The 18,937-nt window shown below is 45.8% G+C and overlaps 1 protein-coding gene across 3 annotated transcripts; it reads left to right on the forward strand.

The window, feature by feature from the left end:
• The first annotated feature begins 2,127 nt into the window (after positions 1–2,127).
• Positions 2,128–18,485, forward strand: LOC117403993 (isocitrate dehydrogenase [NAD] subunit beta, mitochondrial). Of its 3 annotated transcripts, none has more exons than XM_058985765.1 (12): positions 2,128–2,259; positions 3,525–3,635; positions 3,880–3,978; positions 4,465–4,585; positions 4,806–4,866; positions 6,164–6,296; positions 6,833–6,966; positions 7,425–7,527; positions 9,155–9,301; positions 11,516–11,610; positions 12,239–12,299; positions 17,567–18,485. In XM_058985765.1, exons 1-12 carry the CDS (start codon positions 2,218–2,220, stop codon positions 17,642–17,644), a joined length of 1,185 nt encoding a protein of 394 aa, XP_058841748.1. In that variant the 5' UTR covers positions 2,128–2,217; the 3' UTR covers positions 17,645–18,485. The 3 variants fall into 3 exon arrangements, with proteins under 3 accessions (XP_058841748.1, XP_058841739.1, XP_058841759.1); XM_058985756.1 differs by lacking the exon at positions 17,567–18,485 and adding an exon at positions 14,133–14,860; XM_058985776.1 differs by lacking the exon at positions 17,567–18,485 and adding an exon at positions 14,133–14,860 and having other exon boundaries at positions 3,525–3,605.
• Positions 18,486–18,937: the final 452 nt, after the last annotated feature.

Below are 18,937 nucleotides of genomic sequence, written 5' to 3' on the forward strand. Positions count from 1 at the left end.
ACGTTAGTCGGCACGAGAGTAATATCAGCAGCCCACATGCATGTGTGTCTTTGGTTTTGGTGTAAGGTGCGAGGTACGGTAGCACAGAGCTGTGTAGCGAGCAGTGTTGAATGATGCAGTGTAGTTATATGTTCTGACCCCCGTCGGTGGGATATAGGCCTACTGTAGTGCTGGAAGTTTTTAATTCTCTACTGAAAGGGTAACATACCCATATTTAAAATACTGCAATCAAATATGTTAACTAATAACCAATGAAAGTACTGCAGGACGGTTCTTCAGATTTGTATTACATCTCTCTTTCTGTGTCTCATTTCCTCTTATTTGTTGCCTCCCTTTTTTCCTCCCTCTCTCTCTCCATCCTTCCATGTCACTGTCTCCCTGTTTCCTTCTCTCTCCATCCTTCCATGTCACTGTCTCCCTGTTTCCTTCTCTCTCCATCCTTCCATGTCACTGTCTCCCTCTTTTCTTCTCTCTCCATCCTTCCATGTCACTGTCTCCCTGTTTCCTTCTCTCTCCATCCTTCCATGTCACTGTCTCCCTGTTTCCTTCTCTCTCCATCCTTCCATGTCACTGTCTCCCTCTTTCCTTCTCTCTCCCACAATGTTTTTTGGCTGTGTTTCTCTTTCCCTCCCTCTCCCTCTTTCTCTTGCTCACTCTCTCAGTCAGTATGAATGGTGGCGTGTCAGTGCTGCTGACATGTCGATCTGCACGCAGGCTGTGGAGCTGTATGTGGGGGGGGGGGGGCTCATCTTACCCACACCAGTGACCTACTTCAGAATGAGGAGAGTGAGGGGAGGGAGGAGAGAGGGGAGAGACGTTTCTGATGGGATAACTCTATCCTCTAACCTTAAAAGGTAAAACAAATAGGATGTACACCATTGTATAATTCTCTCACCTACGTATCATTCATGATTCAGCTGTTTTCTTTGTTTTTTGTTACACCCGAGCACTTATTTTTAAAAGCAGTCTGGAGGGACCAGAGTAAAAGCATGCTAACTGTGCTACATGTATTACATAAGGTTTCATTTATAGAAGTATTGTATAAGGCTTGTAAAGACATGGTATTTCCCATTGCCTCTGACTGATAGTGAAGCAGCTTCGCCAATATCAGGATCCTTGGTCACCCATTCCGTACCCTCAGCACGCTGTGTGTGAAGAAGCGTCTCCTTCCTTCGGTCCCATCTCCACTTGATCATCTGTTTGCTCTTTTTCAGACTCTCTCCAGGGCCACAATGTCTCTTTGGTGTCGCGGTGACCGGAATCGGACACACTATTCCAGTGCATTAAACAACCTCATCGTAACAGCCTCCTGGGATTTGTGCTCGACACTTTCAGCCTAAGCTTTGTTTTTTCGTTTGTTTGCTGACGGCTGAGTCTATTATTACAACAATGCGAGCTTCTCTTGGCGAGCCTGCTCTGGTTCTACACCTCCCGTTTGGTATCCGGATCTTATATTTTATTATGAGCTTTACATAAAGAGGAACTGAAATGCATTGCCTGTGTTAAATCAATTGTGTCGCACTCAATCAGTGGGTGTAGAGCGGGGCTGAGGCGATGCGGTGCATGCACCGTCTGAGCACGGGGTGGCGTTTCAGCAGAAAACAAGTTTCTTATTCCTATATCCTGTATCTGCTGCAGACAATGCTACCAATAAAACTTCATTTATTCATATTTAAAAAAAAATAACTTAAAACTTACTTAAAGGAAACAGTGTACCGCCTGGGCAATACAAACCCCATTGTGTAGCAACACTACTTGAGCTGGAGTCTGATGAGATATTATAAAGTACACAGGCACGTCATTTAACGGTAGTAACTTTTGGATGGTAGTCGACAACATTCCTGAGATATATTCGTGTTTATTACAAAAAAGTCAGCATATAACATGATTGTAATCAAGACAATAAAAGACTGCAAATTAATTTGCACCAAAACAGAACTAGGTTTTTTTTTATTTGATTTCACATTATTTTATTTTTTCCCAAAACGTAACTAGTTTTTTATTTATTTATTTGATTTATATGATTTATATGATTTTTTCTAAAACAGAACTAATGCTTACTGCTTTACAATCGTGCAAGTACAATCCTGCCGGTAAATGAAAATACCCGTGTTTAAAAAAAAAAAAAGGGTTTTGCCCCGGAAGCAGATCCGCGTTGTGGAGTAACAGTTTGCGGTGTCATTGTCAGCGGCAGGGTCACTCTGATAATACTGTGCGATGGCTGCTTCGTTGAGAGGAGTGCTTTCTGCCGTGTCTAAGGTCTGATTCTAACCCAGATAAGTGTGGGAATGACACTGTGTGTTTATTCAGCACACGAAGCAGCGCACCCATTTTCCAGCAGGGATTAGCTAACGTTGTGTGTGATTGCAATACGATGAGATCAGTGCCATTTCAGTGAAGGTTGTTGGATGTTGATGCTGGGGATTATATATATATATATATATATATATATACAACATATCGAAACGTTGGGCAGCTGGCTCTTTGACCTAAAATATTATATATATATATATATATATATATATATATATATATATATATATATATATATTACATACACACAGAGATGTGTTTTTACAATAGCGATTCAGCCGTGTGTGTTTCTTGTGTTCGGAAAAAAATGTTTTGAGCTGGGGTCGGTTGCGCTTTTGAATTCCTGTTTATGTACGACTAATAATAATAATAATAATAATCACCGTCATCATAATCACCTGTGCAGTGTACGGACTGGCCTTTCTCTGCGTCTCCAGCGTCTCCCCATTGATGTGTTACTTGTGGATACTACTAGTGGCAGGTTAGACGTCGGGTGGGGGGTAATTAGGGCCAGCATGTTTAAAGGGAATTCACAGCCCCCGTCCATTATACTTGATGTTGATGGGAAGCAGTGATGTTGAGCGAGCAGTCCAGATAAAGAGGGGTCTCTCCCTTATTAAAAAACAGGCCTTGTAATTTCTAATAATATAGTACTATATGTGCTGTATGCACAATGGTGTTTTGGTGTTCTGTGACAATGACAGATGCTTAAGAAGAGGAAGGTAGGTTAAAGCACTATCCCTTCTCTGGAGACCTGGGTTTCAATCGTTTTTTAAGTATAAGATGGAAAAGGGGATTTTTGTAGTCTCAGTCGTGCACTTGGTATAGGACATACAGAACTTCAAGTAATTGTAGCTGAGAAAGGCTTACCTGATTGTGTGGCTACACAGGTCTCACAATTATTATTATTATTATTATTATTATTTATTTCTTAGCAGACGCCCTTATCCATGTATGTGTAGTTTAGAAAGAAACACATGTTATAGCACACTTGGATTTTCATTTTAAAACACAATATCTGCGTGTAGTTTTTTTTATAGTATAAACAGGAAGTGCATTGAACATTTTATATTTTTAATCTTTCATCATAGCACAATTCTTGACTGAACAAAAAAACGAATTACAAAATAATTAAACCACACATTTCCATTCTGTTCTTGTACAGAAGATAGAGCTGGATGCCACTAACTCTGTCTCTCTCTCTTTTTCAGGGGTTCATTGCTCCATGGGCACAGATCGGTTCCAGAGCTCTCGGGACCACACCCTGCCTCCAGCACCTGACAGGCAGCCAGGTGAGGCGGGAGATGGGAGCTGAACACTGGGTACTGGGAACAAGGGACAGGGCAATTTCCTTTCCCCAAGTACCCCTCCCCACCCCCCCAACCACGCTCCCCCTACCCCCCTAAAACAGTCACTGTGGCTGCAAAGTGAGCTAGAAGTAGAGCATTATTGCTATACCAGTGTGTAAAGTGCTGTGCATCACAGATTGGATACGATCCCCCACAACAGGATCTGTGAAGGAGTCTAACCTTCCTCCTCCTCCTCCTCCTCTCCTCCTTTGTGCAGGGTGACGCTGTGCGCGCGGACGTGCAGTTCAAGGTAACGATGGTCCCTGGGGATGGAGTGGGACCTGAGCTCATGACTGCTGTCAAGGAGGTCTTCAAGGTAGTCTTTAAAATCTTACAAGAACTGGACAAAGTTAACAAATACAAATTCATTGACATGACAAGCCATACAAGCATTGCCCAAATGAATGTAGCAAATGTACAGAAGAAACCCCACTTGTTTGAAATAACAGCAGGACAAGATGTGTTGAAAGGGCTCTACTCTGCTCTTCAACAAAGTTAACCCTAAACAATACTTTAAGTGCATCACAGAAACCTGGAGCAGTCTAAGACAGACTGGAAACTGTAAATCAAGCGGAGACAGAGGTTAGGAGACACTTCACACAGAGAGGGGTTAGGGTGTAGAATGAGTTCCCACGTTGTTGATGCTGAGTCACAGGGATACTTTAAGACCGACTTGACAAAGTTTTAACATCTATCAGCTACTAGGAACCAGATGAACACTGATGGACCGAATGGCCTCCTCTTGCTCGTCAATCTTAATTTCTCTCTCCCCCTCTCCCTTTGGTTTTTCTCTCTCTCTCAGGCAGCCGATGTCCCCGTGGTTTTTGAGGAGTTCCACCTCAGTGAGGTTCAGAACATGGCATCAGAGGAGAAGCTGGAGCAGGTCCTCAACTCCATGAGAAGCAACCGGGTAGCCATCAAAGGTAAGAGCGATCCCAGCTCCGGAGAGAGAGAGACGCACTGCGGACCATGTACACGTTTTATAGTTCTGTATCGTTAGCCACTTTAAAATGGTGTAAGTTTAGCATTGCAGCAATTGTGTTCTGAGTATGATCCGCTTTCTGGAAACGCCTCTAGACACAGGCTTGTATCTCTTCTGTAAGCAGTGAGGGATTTTAAGCCGGCTTTGTTATTTTGCTGCAGGAAAGATCCACACCCCCATGGAGTACAAGGGAGAGCTGGCGTCATATGAGATGAAACTGAGGTAAGACACACACACCTGCGTACAACTGAGACTAATGATAACGGTTAAGAAATGCAAACCAAATGGGGGTCTGCTTTTTACAAGAGCAGTGGCACCCAAAATGTTACAGTGCTCCCTCGTTATAAGACCTTTATTTCTTTATTTATTTATTAAAAAATGGTTTTCCAGCAAATAACATATGATCTACAATCAGCTCGTTTACAAAGGCATCCCAGGGGGAAGGCAGGAGCACGTTCCAGTTACAGGCAAGCACACAGTTACGCAGTCCATGTGTTACTGTATCCACATCACATCACATGCAATCACAAGGCTGCTTCGAATGATCAAGCAATAGCCTCGAAGCTTGAGGAAGTGACACAGTGGATCTGAGTTCTATGGGTGGTTTATTCCAGTCTGAGGGGCAGCAAAAGCTTTCCTTCCAATAGTACTTCTCATTGTTGGGATTTGGAAATATTTAGTATCGCCAGCATTTCTTAAGGAATAAACACAATGAACTATTTAGATAGCCAGGTAGTTATTTGACCCTTTAAAAAGGATCCGAGCCCAGTGAAAGCTCCTGTTCTCTGGTGACAGTACGTTTAGCCTGGTGTACCGAGTGCGATGGGGTTCTAATGGAGGACGCTGAAGAGTAAATCTGCAAATCCCAGCGAGCACTGGATGTCTTTCCTTTAACAGAACTTTACGTGCAGTCATTTATATCACATCCCCATAATCCAGAGTTAGAAACGGTTTGTTTTTCACTGTGAATCCGCTTCTAATGCAGTATGGTCATGGCTCCCATTGGTGCAATAAAGCCATTCCACCAGCTCTTGTCTTCTCGTTATAAAGCGGAACACAAATAGCACTGTCTTATAACTAGGGCTCCTGACTACAGCATTATAAAGAACAACTTGGTGAAACATTTGTTCTTCATTTTACCCAAAAAAAAGTTCTGCAGTCTCCACTGCCATGGCTGGTATTGCATTCAGTTACCACTAAAAAAAAATGCAGTTTCAAGTGATCCTCGATGTTCTACACTTTGGAAGTACTCACAAAACCAGCTCAGGTGTGTCTTATTAAACTCCTAGTAAAACCAGGACTGTATCAAACTGCTATGCAATGGGAGTGTTATTTCCATCCCTCTTGTGCTGTCTTGTGGTTAGAGCTGTGAATCTGTATTGAGTGAGTGCAGGTGTTGACTTTTTATAAAGCTCAGCACTGAGCATGCTGTCCTGCTCGAGGGTAAGCTGGCTGGCTTGCTTGCATACCCACTGTAGTTGCGAGCTGTGTTTGCTTTTATCTCCTGTTTGTTTGCCAGGCGGAAGCTGGACCTGTTTGCCAATGTGGTTCGTGTGAACAGTCTTCCTGGGTATAAAACTCGGCACAACAACCTGGACCTGGTGATCATTCGGGAGCAGACGGAGGGAGAGTACAGCTCTCTGGAGCACGAGGTACCGCGTTCTTTACTCCATGACATTCAAATGTAACACGCTTACCCTCATGAAGTTTACCGTGCTGGCTGAGATCCTGTGTTCAGGGTTTTTAAATAGCCTTTGCCATACCTCTCTGCTCTTTACAAGGCTTGCATATGCTTTACCTTGCTTTCACTATGCTTTATTGCTCAGGGATGAAAATACGACTCCCATCGCATAGCAGTTGTACCCATTCCAGGTTTTATTACAAACTTGATTAGCCACAGTGTACGTATAGGTAACAAGCTCAGGTGTGTCTTATTAAACTCCTAGTGAAACCAGGAATGGATCAAGCAGTGTCTTTAATGAGACACAGCTGAGCTTGTTACCTGTGCACTGTGGCTAATCAAGCTCATAGTGAAACTGCTATGCAATAGGAGTCTTGTTTCCACCCCTGCATTATCACTTAGCATTATTGCTTCTACTACAGTACACTTCTGTAAGGGTTCCCAGTATAATCCCGGGGTTCTGTGTTAAAAGCTGCTCGCGGCTGAAGATTTCCTCTCTCTTTGCAGAGTGTGACAGGCGTGGTCGAGTGTCTCAAGATCATCACTCGAGTGAAGTCCCGGCGCATCGCCAAGTTCGCCTTCGACTACGCCACAAAGAATGGCCGGTCAAAGGTCACCGCCGTGCACAAGGCCAACATCATGTGAGTGCAGGGCAGCTCTGTCTGTCAGCTAGGGTGGGACTGAGACGCTCGATTGACTTGCACTAAGAGCCTAATGAGCAACTGATGTTGAGTAAAGCCTATATACCTGGAATATTGAAGGGCCCTTACACAGTAAAATACAGTAATATAGTGCAATTAAATGTCAGCATGGTATAACTGTGAATGAACCTGGCTCACGAGTTAGTGAATAGCACTGTAGTAGAATACAGATTCATCCTTTTGAAAAATGAGTACATTTATTCAAAATCCACTTACCAAGTATTGAGAATTGGATGCATCCAGTGAGAAACTAAAGCCACCACTTTTTTCTCTAGCCACTCTGTTATGCTGAGGCTGCAACTCTGTATGTCTTTCCTCCCCTCCTGACTTCTCGCTCTCTCTTGCTCTCTCTCTCTCTCCTCTCTCTTTCTCTCTCTCTCTCTCTCTCTCATATGTAGGAAGCTAGCGGACGGTCTGTTCCTGCAGAGCTGTCAGGAGGTGGGTGAACTGTACCCAAAAATCAAGTTTGAGACCATCATCATCGACAACTGCTGCATGCAGGTACTCTCTCCATGTTATATATTTTATTGGTGCCAAGTGCAATGCTGTTTTAAAAGCTGTGGGCACCCCAGAATTATGTAGGGTCTGCCTGCAGAGTGTGAGAGTGAGGAGGGTGAAAGGGGTCCTGGGGCTGTGTTCTCTTGTGGATGATCTGTGCTGTGTTCAGGGGTAGCCTGGACCTGCCTCCAGAGTGTGAGAGTGAGGATGGTGAAAGGGGTCCTGGGGCTGTGTTCTCTTGTGGATGATCTGTGCTGTGTTCAGGGGTAGCCTGAACCTGCCTCCAGAGTGTGAGAGTGAGGATGGTGAAAGGGGTCCTGGGGCTGTGTTCTCTTGTGGGTGATCTGTGCTGTGTTCAGGGGTAGCCTGGACCTGCCTCCAGAGTGTGAGAGTGAGGAGGGTGAAAGGGGTCCTGGGGCTGTGTTCTCTTGTGGATGATCTGTGCTGTGTTCAGGGGTAGCCTGGACCTGCCTCCAGAGTGTGAGAGTGAGGATGGTGAAAGGGGTCCTGGGGCTGTGTTCTCTTGTGGGTGATCTGTGCTGTGTTCAGGGGTAGCCTGAACCTGCCTCCAGAGTGTGAGAGTGAGGAGGGTGAAAGGGGTCCTGGGGCTGTGTTCTCTTGTGGGTGATCTGTGCTGTGTTCAGGGGTAGCCTGGACCTGCCTCCAGAGTGTGAGAGTGAGGATGGTGAAAGGGGTCCTGGGGCTGTGTTCTCTTGTGGGTGATCTGTGCTGTGTTCAGGGGTAGCCTGGACCTGCCTCCAGAGTGTGAGAGTGAGGATGGTGAAAGGGGTCCTGGGGCTGTGTTCTCTTGTGGGTGATCTGTGCTGTGTTCAGGGGTAGCCTGGACCTGCCTCCAGAGTGTGAGAGTGAGGATGGTGAAAGGGGTCCTGGGGCTGTGTTCTCTTGTGGATGATCTGTGCTGTGTTCAGGGGTAGCCTGGACCTGCCTCCAGAGTGTGAGAGTGAGGATGGTGAAAGGGGTCCTGGGGCTGTGTTCTCTTGTGGATGATCTGTGCTGTGTTCAGGGGTAGCCTGGACCTGCCTCCAGAGTGTGAGAGTGAGGATGGTGAAAGGGGTCCTGGGGCTGTGTTCTCTTGGCAGTTGGATGATGTGTGCTGTGCTCAATCAGTCCCGCCTCGTCCCACTCGACGGCCAATCACCAGCATCTTGTGGACCGGGGCTGTTGCCCATAGGCTGTTCGACTGCTGTGAAACACAGCCCCTCCTGCTCCAAGCGTTCCTGCACTTCACAGACCTCCCATACGCTATAATATTATCTTTTGTTGTTTTTTTTATTTGGGGTCCAGCAGCCAGGCTCGTTATAGCCAAAGGTTCATTATAATGAACGGCGTTCTAGCGAGAGTGTGCTGTACTCTCCATCTCTCATTTAATCTTTAAACAAAATGATCCCTTATTAAATGACCATTTGAACTTACTGTGCATCACACAAGTAGCCAATCAGGACAATCGCATGTATGGTGAGGCATATCCGATCACAACCTGCATGTCACGATGCGTATCGTACTGTGAGATTGGGGTTACACCCCTATTGAGCTGTGAGTGCTGTGTTAGAGATGCTGCATTAATAAACTATACCCTAACTGCTCGCTCACTGTCTCTGTCTCTCCACAGCTGGTGCAGAACCCGTACCAGTTTGACGTGCTGGTGATGCCCAACCTGTACGGGAACATCATTGACAACCTGGCGGCTGGGCTGGTGGGGGGCGCTGGGGTGGTGCCTGGAGAGAGCTACAGCGCGGAGTACGCTGTCTTCGAGACGGTCAGTGTGCCTTCAATAAACCTTCTGTGAAAACGTGTTTACTGTTTAAACTGTCAGACCCGTTTTCAGTGAAGCAGACTCCATATAGCAGGGATATTCATCTTTATTCTGAATATTTATTTCAAATTCCAATCGTTTTTTACACACAGTTTTCAATGACGGTTGTTAACAATACATCAGGATTGTTATTGTTGTGAAACCCTCTGTGAAGGGGGTACGGTGGAGGCAGACGCTGGGGATGAAGCCCCCTGTGAAGGGGGTACGGTGGAGGCAGACGCTGGGGATGAAGCCCCCTGTGAAGGGGGTACGGTGGAGGCAGACGCTGGGGATGAAGCCCCCTGTGAAGGGGGTACGGTGGTGGCAGACGCTGGGGATGGAGCCCCCTGTGGAGGGGGTACGGTGGAGGCAGACGCTGGGGATGAAGCCCCCTGTGAAGGGGGTACGGTGGAGGCAGACGCTGGGGATGGAGCCCCCTGTGGAGGGGGTACGGCGGAGGCAGACGCTGGGGATGAAGCCCCCGGTGGAGGGGGTACGGCGGAGGCAGACGCTGGGGATGAAGCCCCCCGTGGAGGGGGTACGGCGGAGGCAGACGCTGGGGATGAAGCCCCCCGTGGAGGGGGTACGGCGGAGGCAGACGCTGGGGATGAAGCCCCCCGTGGAGGGGGTACGGCGGAGGCAGACGCTGGGGATGAAGCCCCCCGTGGAGGGGGTACGGCGGAGGCAGACGCTGGGGATGAAGCCCCCCGTGGAGGGGGTACGGCGGAGGCAGACGCTGGGGATGAAGCCCCCCGTGGAGGGGGTACGGCGGAGGCAGACGCTGGGGATGAAGCCCCCCTTGGAGGGGGTACGGCGGAGGCAGACGCTGGGGATGAAGCCCCCCGTGGAGGGGGTACGGCGGAGGCAGACGCTGGGGATGAAGCCCCCCGTGGAGGGGGTACGGCGGAGGCAGACGCTGGGGATGAAGCCCCCCGTGGAGGGGGTACGGCGGAGGCAGACGCTGGGGATGAAGCCCCCCGTGGAGGGGGTACGGCGGAGGCAGACGCTGGGGATGAAGCCCCCCGTGGAGGGGGTACGGCGGAGGCAGACGCTGGGGATGAAGCCCCCCGTGGAGGGGGTACGGCGGAGGCAGACGCTGGGGATGAAGCCCCCCGTGGAGGGGGTACGGCGGAGGCAGACGCTGGGGATGGAGCCCCCCGTGGAGGGGGTACGGCGGAGGCAGACGCTGGGGATGGAGCCCCCCGTGGAGGGGGTACGGCGGAGGCAGACGCTGGGGATGGAGCCCCCCGTGGAGGGGGTACGGCGGAGGCAGACGCTGGGGATGAAGCCCCCCGTGAAGGGGGTACGGCGGAGGCAGACGCTGGGGATGAAGCCCCCCGTGAAGGGGGTACGGTGGAGGCAGACTCTGGGGATAAAGCCCCCTGTGAAGGGGGTACGGTGGAGGTTGTCACATGTCGCATGTTTACATACATCTAGAGAACTGCTTAGTGCTGCACAAACCGATCATTGGGATTGAGCGCTCCACAGAAATCGGGTGCTGACAAACAGGTGGGGGTCACTGGTGTTGACTGGGCTAATTACCAACCCAAGAGAAACAAGTGAACAAACAGCTGCTTGGGTTTGTGGTGATTGCTGCTTTTATTAGACTGTGTGGAGAACAGCGATCCACACAAACCCTAGCAGCTGCTTCTTCACTTGTTTCACTCTGAATGTTAAATTAGCCCGATCAACCCCAATGACCCTTATCTGTGGAGAGCTTGATCTGAATAATCAGTTTGTGCAGCACTATTGCATATCCCTAGCAGCAGTGTGGAGTAGTGGTTAGGGCTCTGGACTCTTGACCGGAGGGTCGTGGGTTCAGTCCCAGATGGGGGACACTGCTGCTGTACCCTTGAGCAAGGTACCTTACCTAGATTGCTCCAGTAAAAACCCAACTGTATAAATGGGTAATTGTATGTAAAAATAATGTGATATCTTGTAACAATTGTAAATCGCCCTGGATAAGCGCGTCTGCTAATAAATAAATAATAATAATAATAATAATCCCTGGAGACCTGCTCATCACACTGAGATTGAAGCATTTCATTGCAATTCTTATTCTGTACATGATGCTGATACATGTCGTGGTTTCCTCTTATGTGAATGTCCCGCAGTGGCAGGGGGGGTGTGTTACTGACATGCTTGTCATTATATCATCCTCCTCCTCTCTTGTTTCAGGGCGCTCGGCACCCCTTCGCTCAGGCTGTGGGCCGGAACATCGCCAACCCCACCGCCATGCTGCTCAGCTCTGCAAACATGCTGCACCACCTCAAGTGAGTCTCCTCCTGCTGGCCGGAGGGTGCCAACACATTAACAACTTCAGCATGGCTCCAAAAACACAAATAAACCTTTTAGAATTCAAATTAGTCTAACCTCTTGAAGTACACAGCTTTAAAAATGATTGAAGGTCAGTTTATGATGTTATTTTTGGACAAGCGTATGAAGTCTATTCACAAGGTTCTATTTGATAGTGCCCCAAGTAATAAACTTTTCAATTAATTGAACTTTTAAAATACCCGTTCAAGGACAGCTGTTTTAATAAATGTGTTTTTAAACTGGTCTAAAAGGCATGCATCTGTATTTTATTATATTATTTCATGGCATGTTTAAGGAATACCACGGAAATGTATGTGATAGTTTATCGTATGTGTAAGTGTCTTTGTGTTTAGTAATTACTTTATTAAAGATGCAATCCATTACTGAGTCTTACAAAAAAAAAAAGATTTCAAGTGAAGATTTAAAAAGTTGTAAAAATAAATAAATAAATAAATGCAGTAAATATTACAAATATTTTTGCTTTATGAAAAATAATCAATGTCAGGTATTCCTGTACAACAGATAGCAAGCGCGTCACCCAAGACCTCCCCCCCGGACTGATCTCTTTGTGTTTGTTGTTTGCAGCCTGGAGTATCACTCCAACCTGATCTCTGAGGCAGTGAAGAGAGTGATCAAACTGGGCAAGGTAACAACCCTCTGAGTGTGAGTGTGAGCAGGGATGGAAATCAGACTCCTCTTGCAAAACACTTTCACCCAAGCCAGGTTTTACTACAAGCTTGATTAGCCTCAGTGTATAGCTATCAAGCTCAGATGTGTCTTATTAAACTCATAGTAAAACCAGGAATGGATGAAACGGCTATGCAATGGGAGTCTTGTTTCCATCTCTGGAGAGTGCGAGTTTGCATTGTTAATAGTTTAGAGTTGAAGCCTTTGAACAGTTTCCCTGTGTCACATATACAGGTCAGCTGTAGTGTTTATATAGTGGGGTGTGTGCTGTGTAAGGCTATTTATTCAATATGAATTCAAAGTCTGCAACCTACAGTATGTACCCACATGCTGTACACGTGGAGTCTCCTCCTCTTTAATGTTGTATAGTGTAGAAACGTAACCACACTCCAATGGAAGGCTTCTCATTGGTTTTCATTGGTTACAAAAATAACTGCTGAGTTCAAGTTGCAACGTGTTTAATCCTGTAGTTCAAACGTTTATGAAATTACACAGAGTCTGACACCCCGAGTGTGAGTGTGAGGTGGGTTGTTGAAAAGGTTGTTTTCTGTTCTTTTAGAGATCTTAAAAGAAACCGAATGCATTCCATGACAAACGATTCAACTACAAGTCTTTCTCGTTGTCTTCAGTTGAAGACATTGAGAAAGACTTCAGTTGGAAGCGTTTGTTTTCTGTTCTTGCTGATACCTTGGCATGCAGTGTGCGGTGTGCTTGCCCTGCGTGTTGTGATCGGGGCTAGCTGATACCTTGGCATGCAGTGTGTGGTGTGCTTGCCCTGAGTGTTGTGATCGGGGCTAGAGGAGACAGCAGTGTTGATTTGCTGCATGGCTGTTTCGTGATCCACAGAGAGGATGAACACCTTGCTGATGTTTGTGCTTCAATGGAGTCCCAATGGAAACATGCATCTTGATTCACTGCTACTGTTTCAATGAGGCCCTCCTGTTTTTCTGCAGATGTCCTGTATCCCTTCCAAACCCAATATATTCACATACTAACTCTACTGTGGTTGATTCCTTCTCTGTTTCACTGTTTGTCTGCCTGCCTGGTGTAACCCTGGGATGTGGGTCCTCTAAACCTGCTGTAAATCTCTGGAGGTGAAACTGTCAAGTCAAGTAAACAAAGGTTTCGGGCCAAAACCTTCATCGGAGATGGCAGTAACCAGAATAAGCGTCTAGTCCTGTAGCTTTACCTTCCTGCAAACGTAACCGCGCTGCTGCTTTCTGCTGCTTCTTTCTGTCTGTCTCTCTTCCCCTTTCTTTAACCTGCTCAATCAACGCTTTCAAGTGAAGATTGTTTTAAATGAAGGTCTTTGTTGGAATGGGACAGCGCTCTGGCTCTCAGGGTCTCAGTCATGTTCTGAGATTTCCTGCTGCACTCTGTGTCAGACCCAGATCAGGGCTGTGTTGTTTCACTTGGTACTGACGCGCTTTATTGTTGATCTAACACAATCAGTTAATGCTTTCCCCAAAGCACCACTTCATATGTCTCTTCAAATCAGCAGAAAACATGTGATGCCACTGCTCGTGACCTGCAGTCTCTGCAGGTATCCTAGCGTTCTAATTTTGCTTTGGATCTGTGGGCTTGCTGGTTGGCTGAGCTGTGTCTGTGTGTTAGCAGGTCAGTTTGCTTGCTTGGACAGTCAGTGTAGATGTGCACCCTCAACACTAAGCCCTGTACTCCTGCCTCTCATCGCTCTCCTGCGGGTGTGATACTGGCTCTCGTTTTTAGTTACTTTTTTCTTTTCTGTTTTGAGTCTCGCTCATTTCCTCTCCCCTCCTTGCATGTGTACCAGGTGAAAACCCGAGACCTGGGTGGTTACTGCACCACCAACGATTTCGTCAAGTCTGTTATTGACAACCTGCACCCCCGGCGCCTGCCCTAAGGACCCCAGGATCTGCTCTCTGCTCATACCTGCTGAATCCTCTGCCTCTGCTGACTCTCTCCTGACGCCACTCAAACCTGACCGCTTTCCACTCAGTTCCACTCATCCCAGTCCAGACTTTCAAGTGCTTAAACTTTAAAGCTGTGAAGCTACGTTTAAACCACCTTCTGTCGTTTACCATGTAAACTATCACATACATTCTCAGAATTCCATGTGTGGTCTGGTAGCCTCCAGGCTTCAGGATCTCAGTTTAAATTGTTCATTCAAAGTCCTTTACAATATTAAAATTGAGATCCTCTGAATTTTACCTATATTTTTTCTAGACGGGGTCGTGTGCTGTATCTTTAAAGCTTTAAATTACCAGCGCTGGACGATGTCACGTTGTGGGTATTTTCAGAAGCCTAAATAACTTCATACTAAAATAAAGTCTTCTATCACATGGAGCGGTTCTTCAGTTCAGGTACCTCGTACACAAACGCGAACGTGGTTTGTAAACTATGGTTTTTATCTACCTCATAAATGTAAAACATTTCAAAGAATACAAATACCTGTAACTTTATTTTTTAATTAGGATTTGAGTACGCGTTTGTGTATTTATTTGCTATACTGAACTTTTAAATAAAAAGGACAACGAGGAAGCAGACTTTAGTCTGTATTGAAAGACACTATTCAGAGTGTCTTTCAAGCAGAAAAAAAGGTAAATTACATAAATGGAATACTGTATTTAGATATCTTCTGACGGATTGATTTGGAGCAGAGATTAAACATAGTTTGAAAGATAACAATCAATGGCCTTCACCTGAGATTAGGGACCTCATATTGACCAATCAGGTTAAAGGAGATCTTCGACCCATTTTCTAATTCCATTTGTTGTTTAACTCTTTACAGCCTGAAATACATTTGAATGTGTTAATATTAAACTAGTAAGATCCTTCCTTTTCTGTCATAATGTTTGTACTGGAACGTGCTCCGAGGTGCTGAGTGCCCTGTGCTGCCTCTGAGCAGCGTTCCTGAGGAAGAGTGCTCGGACTCCCAGCGCACTCCATGCTTCCCTGGCATACTCGCTGTGTGCTTCCATTGATTACAGCAGCTGCTATTCGTTTTCTTTCATTCTTTATAGAAGAATAAAGCAAAATAAACGGATAAATCAACTCAATACCACCATGCCTGAAGGTTTAAATAGAAAGGAAAAGTAGATTGTTACACCATTAACTATGTCGTAAATGACATCACAGGCACATCAGTAGATTTAAATAGAAATACATGTGTAGTTGCCATGGCATCAAAAGCCTGTAAGTACCTCCACTGTTTTGTTTTCAAACACACTTTCCCTATGTTAAACATACTCAAACATTGGCTCTTTAACTGGAATAATGGATTACTACACTGTTTGTGTTTCCTGCTTTGTGATTGGCTGGATTGGTACATTATAAATCACTGGGCTGGTACAGCAGCTTCTGGGTATTTTATAAAAACGACAGCGGCAACTTGAACTGCCTCACAGCTGATGAGTGCAATAGAATGAAAAAAATAATGCAAACATTACATCTCCCGGCTTTAAGAGAGAAATAGGTAGAGATTCTGTTTGTTTTTTTAGCCTCACATATCCGAGCTAGCCAGACAGGATGGTGATGTTGCACCTCCTTTCTAAACTCCGCCCCTTCATTACCTCACTTGTTTACCGCTTTGTGACTGAGAAAGCATCCCGTTACAGAACGAGGGAATGAAGAGTCGGGGTTTAAAATTGTGACAGCTACTCCAGGGCCAACATTAAAATAGAGATGTGTGAAAATGGAAGAGATTCGTTTTGGGTAATCTGAACTAGAGCTACCAGGACACAAGTATGTGTGTGCTGTCTGTGCGGAACAGCCAACAGAAGCAAAACGGAGTTCAAGCCATTAGAAAAATCAATGTTTGTATTTGTGTGGCGCCGGCTCACTGAGTAGGCGTTGATTCCTGAGGTCGTCATTTCTTAGTACACTCCAGGTGCTCTCCTAGAAGCCAGTCTCGGTCACTCACATGCTCATGTTGTTCATAGTGGTTGGTGTCTCGTTCTGTGCATTTCATTGTGTCACTCCTGTCTGATGTATTTGTGTTGAGCTCATTCTAAAGTGTCAGTGGGTGTCAGCACTGTGTTTTACATGCACAGTGTAGATTTGAAATGGAGGCTGTAAAGATGTGTTCAGAGAAGAGGTTTTTAAAACATTTCATCTACTAAACAATCTTTTACTCTTTTAAACTGTCATGAACATTTTCAATGGAAAAAGTAGTCTAAATATATTTATACACAGATTTTTACATACATTGTTTAAGTTCACAATTGCAGTATTTTGCAATGCATCAGAATGCTTTAAATGACGAAACCCTTTGAAAAGGTTAATGTAAGATCCGAAACGTTCAGTAAAGTACTGTGTCCTTTAGGATTTCTGTTTACCGTTGTAACTTTGACAGCCTCCAGGGCTCCAGGAAGGCTGGGTTAGGTTGATCTTCTGCTGCCTGGGAACCACATTTAAAGGGTTTGTTTATCCCAGTGTTTGTATCTGTATGATGCCCAATATAAACCATGTTAAAGTACCAAAAGGAAATCAAGAAAGAACACATTGTTCAGCATCTCAATAGCAGCACACTTCCCAGAGAAGACCTGTACTGAGCACAAAGAACAGCACATTGAGTGTAAAGGTAAGCAAAAAAACATGCCATGGTGCTTCATCAATGACATGACGTGCTGGACCTCAGATTCAGTGAAAGAGCCTACGCTGTGGAGTGGTGTTATCCAGCTATGGGATCGCTTTGGGAAACTCGCACATGTACTGTCTCTCTCCATCATTTTGCAATTTTACTAAACCCAGATTGATTAACCCACGTTAAAAATGATGGATCTGGGTAAGAAAATACAGAGAGTTTTTATAGGGGTATGTGGAGGTGACTGTCCGTCCGTCCATATGTAGGTATGTCCTTCTTGCATTTTTACATCTGGTTAACTGTTAGTGTGTGACCAGGGAATCTGTGAATCTGCAGGCAATGTAGATCTCCACTAGGGGGACTCCGAATCCAATTCCTGAATTACCTCTGTGTGTCTCTCTTGAAATACAGCCTTACTCCGTACCAGACAAAGGGCATGTGGATTTATACTGTAGCGGATCAATCAGTTCACCAGTTACTACATGAACTTGTTCATCACTTGTCTAGTTACTACATGAACTTGTTCATCACCTGTATGGTGAACGGTGAATGGTTTGGTTTTCGCCCTGTTCTCGGGGTGAGTAAGGTTGTTTCTCACTTACAGTTCCACACATTGCTAATGGAGGTGTGTTTCTTTCTCTCTCTGCCCGTGTGTGTGGCAGGTTCGGACCGGAGATCTGGGGGGCTATGCTTCCTGTGACGAGTTCACACGTGCTGTCATCGGAAACCTGGGCTGCTGAGCATGACCTCCTGCACCTTTCTACTGCAGCCCCCTCGCTACCAGATTCTATATCATTTACAATTTCAATATCAGCTGAAGAAAAGAAGAAACATTTGTTATGTTGAGCTCACGAGGCAAATGATCTCAGGAACTCCATTTCAAACTGTTGTGTTTGTCTTGTGATCGCAACATAACACTGTTTTATTTCATTCCCCTCCCCATGTCCTCTATAGGCCCCACTCTACTTTCATGCTACCGAGTCTATATCCTGCATTGGCACATTGATTCATCCAATTTCATCCAATTACATGCTAGTTTTTTTGGCCATTTCAAAGTAGCAGCATTGGGGCAGCCTAAAGCTGTCCCACCACTCAGTACCAGCACGGAGCACTAATGGCCCTCAAGTTTGAGGGACCTTAAAGAAAGTGGTAGTACATTTCAACTGGGAAGAACCTGCATTGAGAGAGGAGTTCTTATTCCTTCAGACAGCACTCCTTTTAATCATCTGTATGCTGCTGCTGCTCCACAGGGGTAGCAGTGCAACTCCTGTTGAATTGCAGTTTGAGCCGTAACAGATTTACTATGAGCCTGAAACAGAGGAGTTCCCAAATGAATGCAGTATCTCATTTAGAACCTGAAACCTGGAGTGACTCGATCTGCTATGGAGTCAGTCTTGTTTCCTTAAGGCCAGTTACACTGGAGCCTGATTTCTGCTAAAGGTCAACTTGATACAAAAAAAAATATGTGTTGCTGCTTCTGGTCAACCATCAATGCAAGTGCTGATAATGGATCAATGTATTTATCTGTCAGATGTCTTATTTATCTGTCAACCAAATAAAGTCTTGACATGTCTTATTGTACACTTGTTGAATGGAGTATGTGTGTGTGTGTTTGTTTATTGTACTTGATTTAGCAGAGTGGTTAGAGCTGAGCGACTAGGAGGCAGTGAGGTCTAGTGGTTAGAGCTGAGGGATTGGGGCAGTGATCTAATGGTTAGAGCTGAGGGACGGCGGGAGGCAGTGAGGTCTAGTGGTTAGAGCTGAGGGACTGGGAGCGAGGCAGTGAGGTCTAGTGGTTAGAGCAGAGGGATTGGGGCAGAGTGGTGTAGTGGTTAGAGCAGAGGGACTGGGAGGGGGTGTGGGTCATGGATAAAGGAATGGCCCCTTCTAAAGGCACAAATCACACATGACTGGCTGTGACAGGTGTGAGTGAAATCCCAGACAGATTTCACTGAGAACTAAGATATTCACAGAGTTGTAGCCTGCAGATCAGTCATCCTCTGATAGACTGGATTATTGATGCAATCTCAATT

The sequence above is a fragment of the Acipenser ruthenus genome, chromosome 2 (assembly GCF_902713425.1).
Source record: "Acipenser ruthenus chromosome 2, fAciRut3.2 maternal haplotype, whole genome shotgun sequence".
In the NCBI taxonomy this organism is placed as follows: domain Eukaryota; kingdom Metazoa; phylum Chordata; class Actinopteri; order Acipenseriformes; family Acipenseridae; genus Acipenser; species Acipenser ruthenus.

Bases quoted from the DNA above. Each gene is read 5' to 3' on its own strand.
- LOC117403993 (XM_058985756.1), top strand. From the start codon at position 2,218: ATGGCTGCTTCGTTGAGAGGAGTGCTTTCTGCCGTGTCTAAG. The intron at 7,528-9,154 runs GTACTCTCTCCA...GTCTCTCCACAG, and splicing joins TCGACAACTGCTGCATGCAG to CTGGTGCAGAACCCGTACCA. The intron at 9,302-11,515 runs GTCAGTGTGCCT...CTCTTGTTTCAG, and splicing joins AGTACGCTGTCTTCGAGACG to GGCGCTCGGCACCCCTTCGC.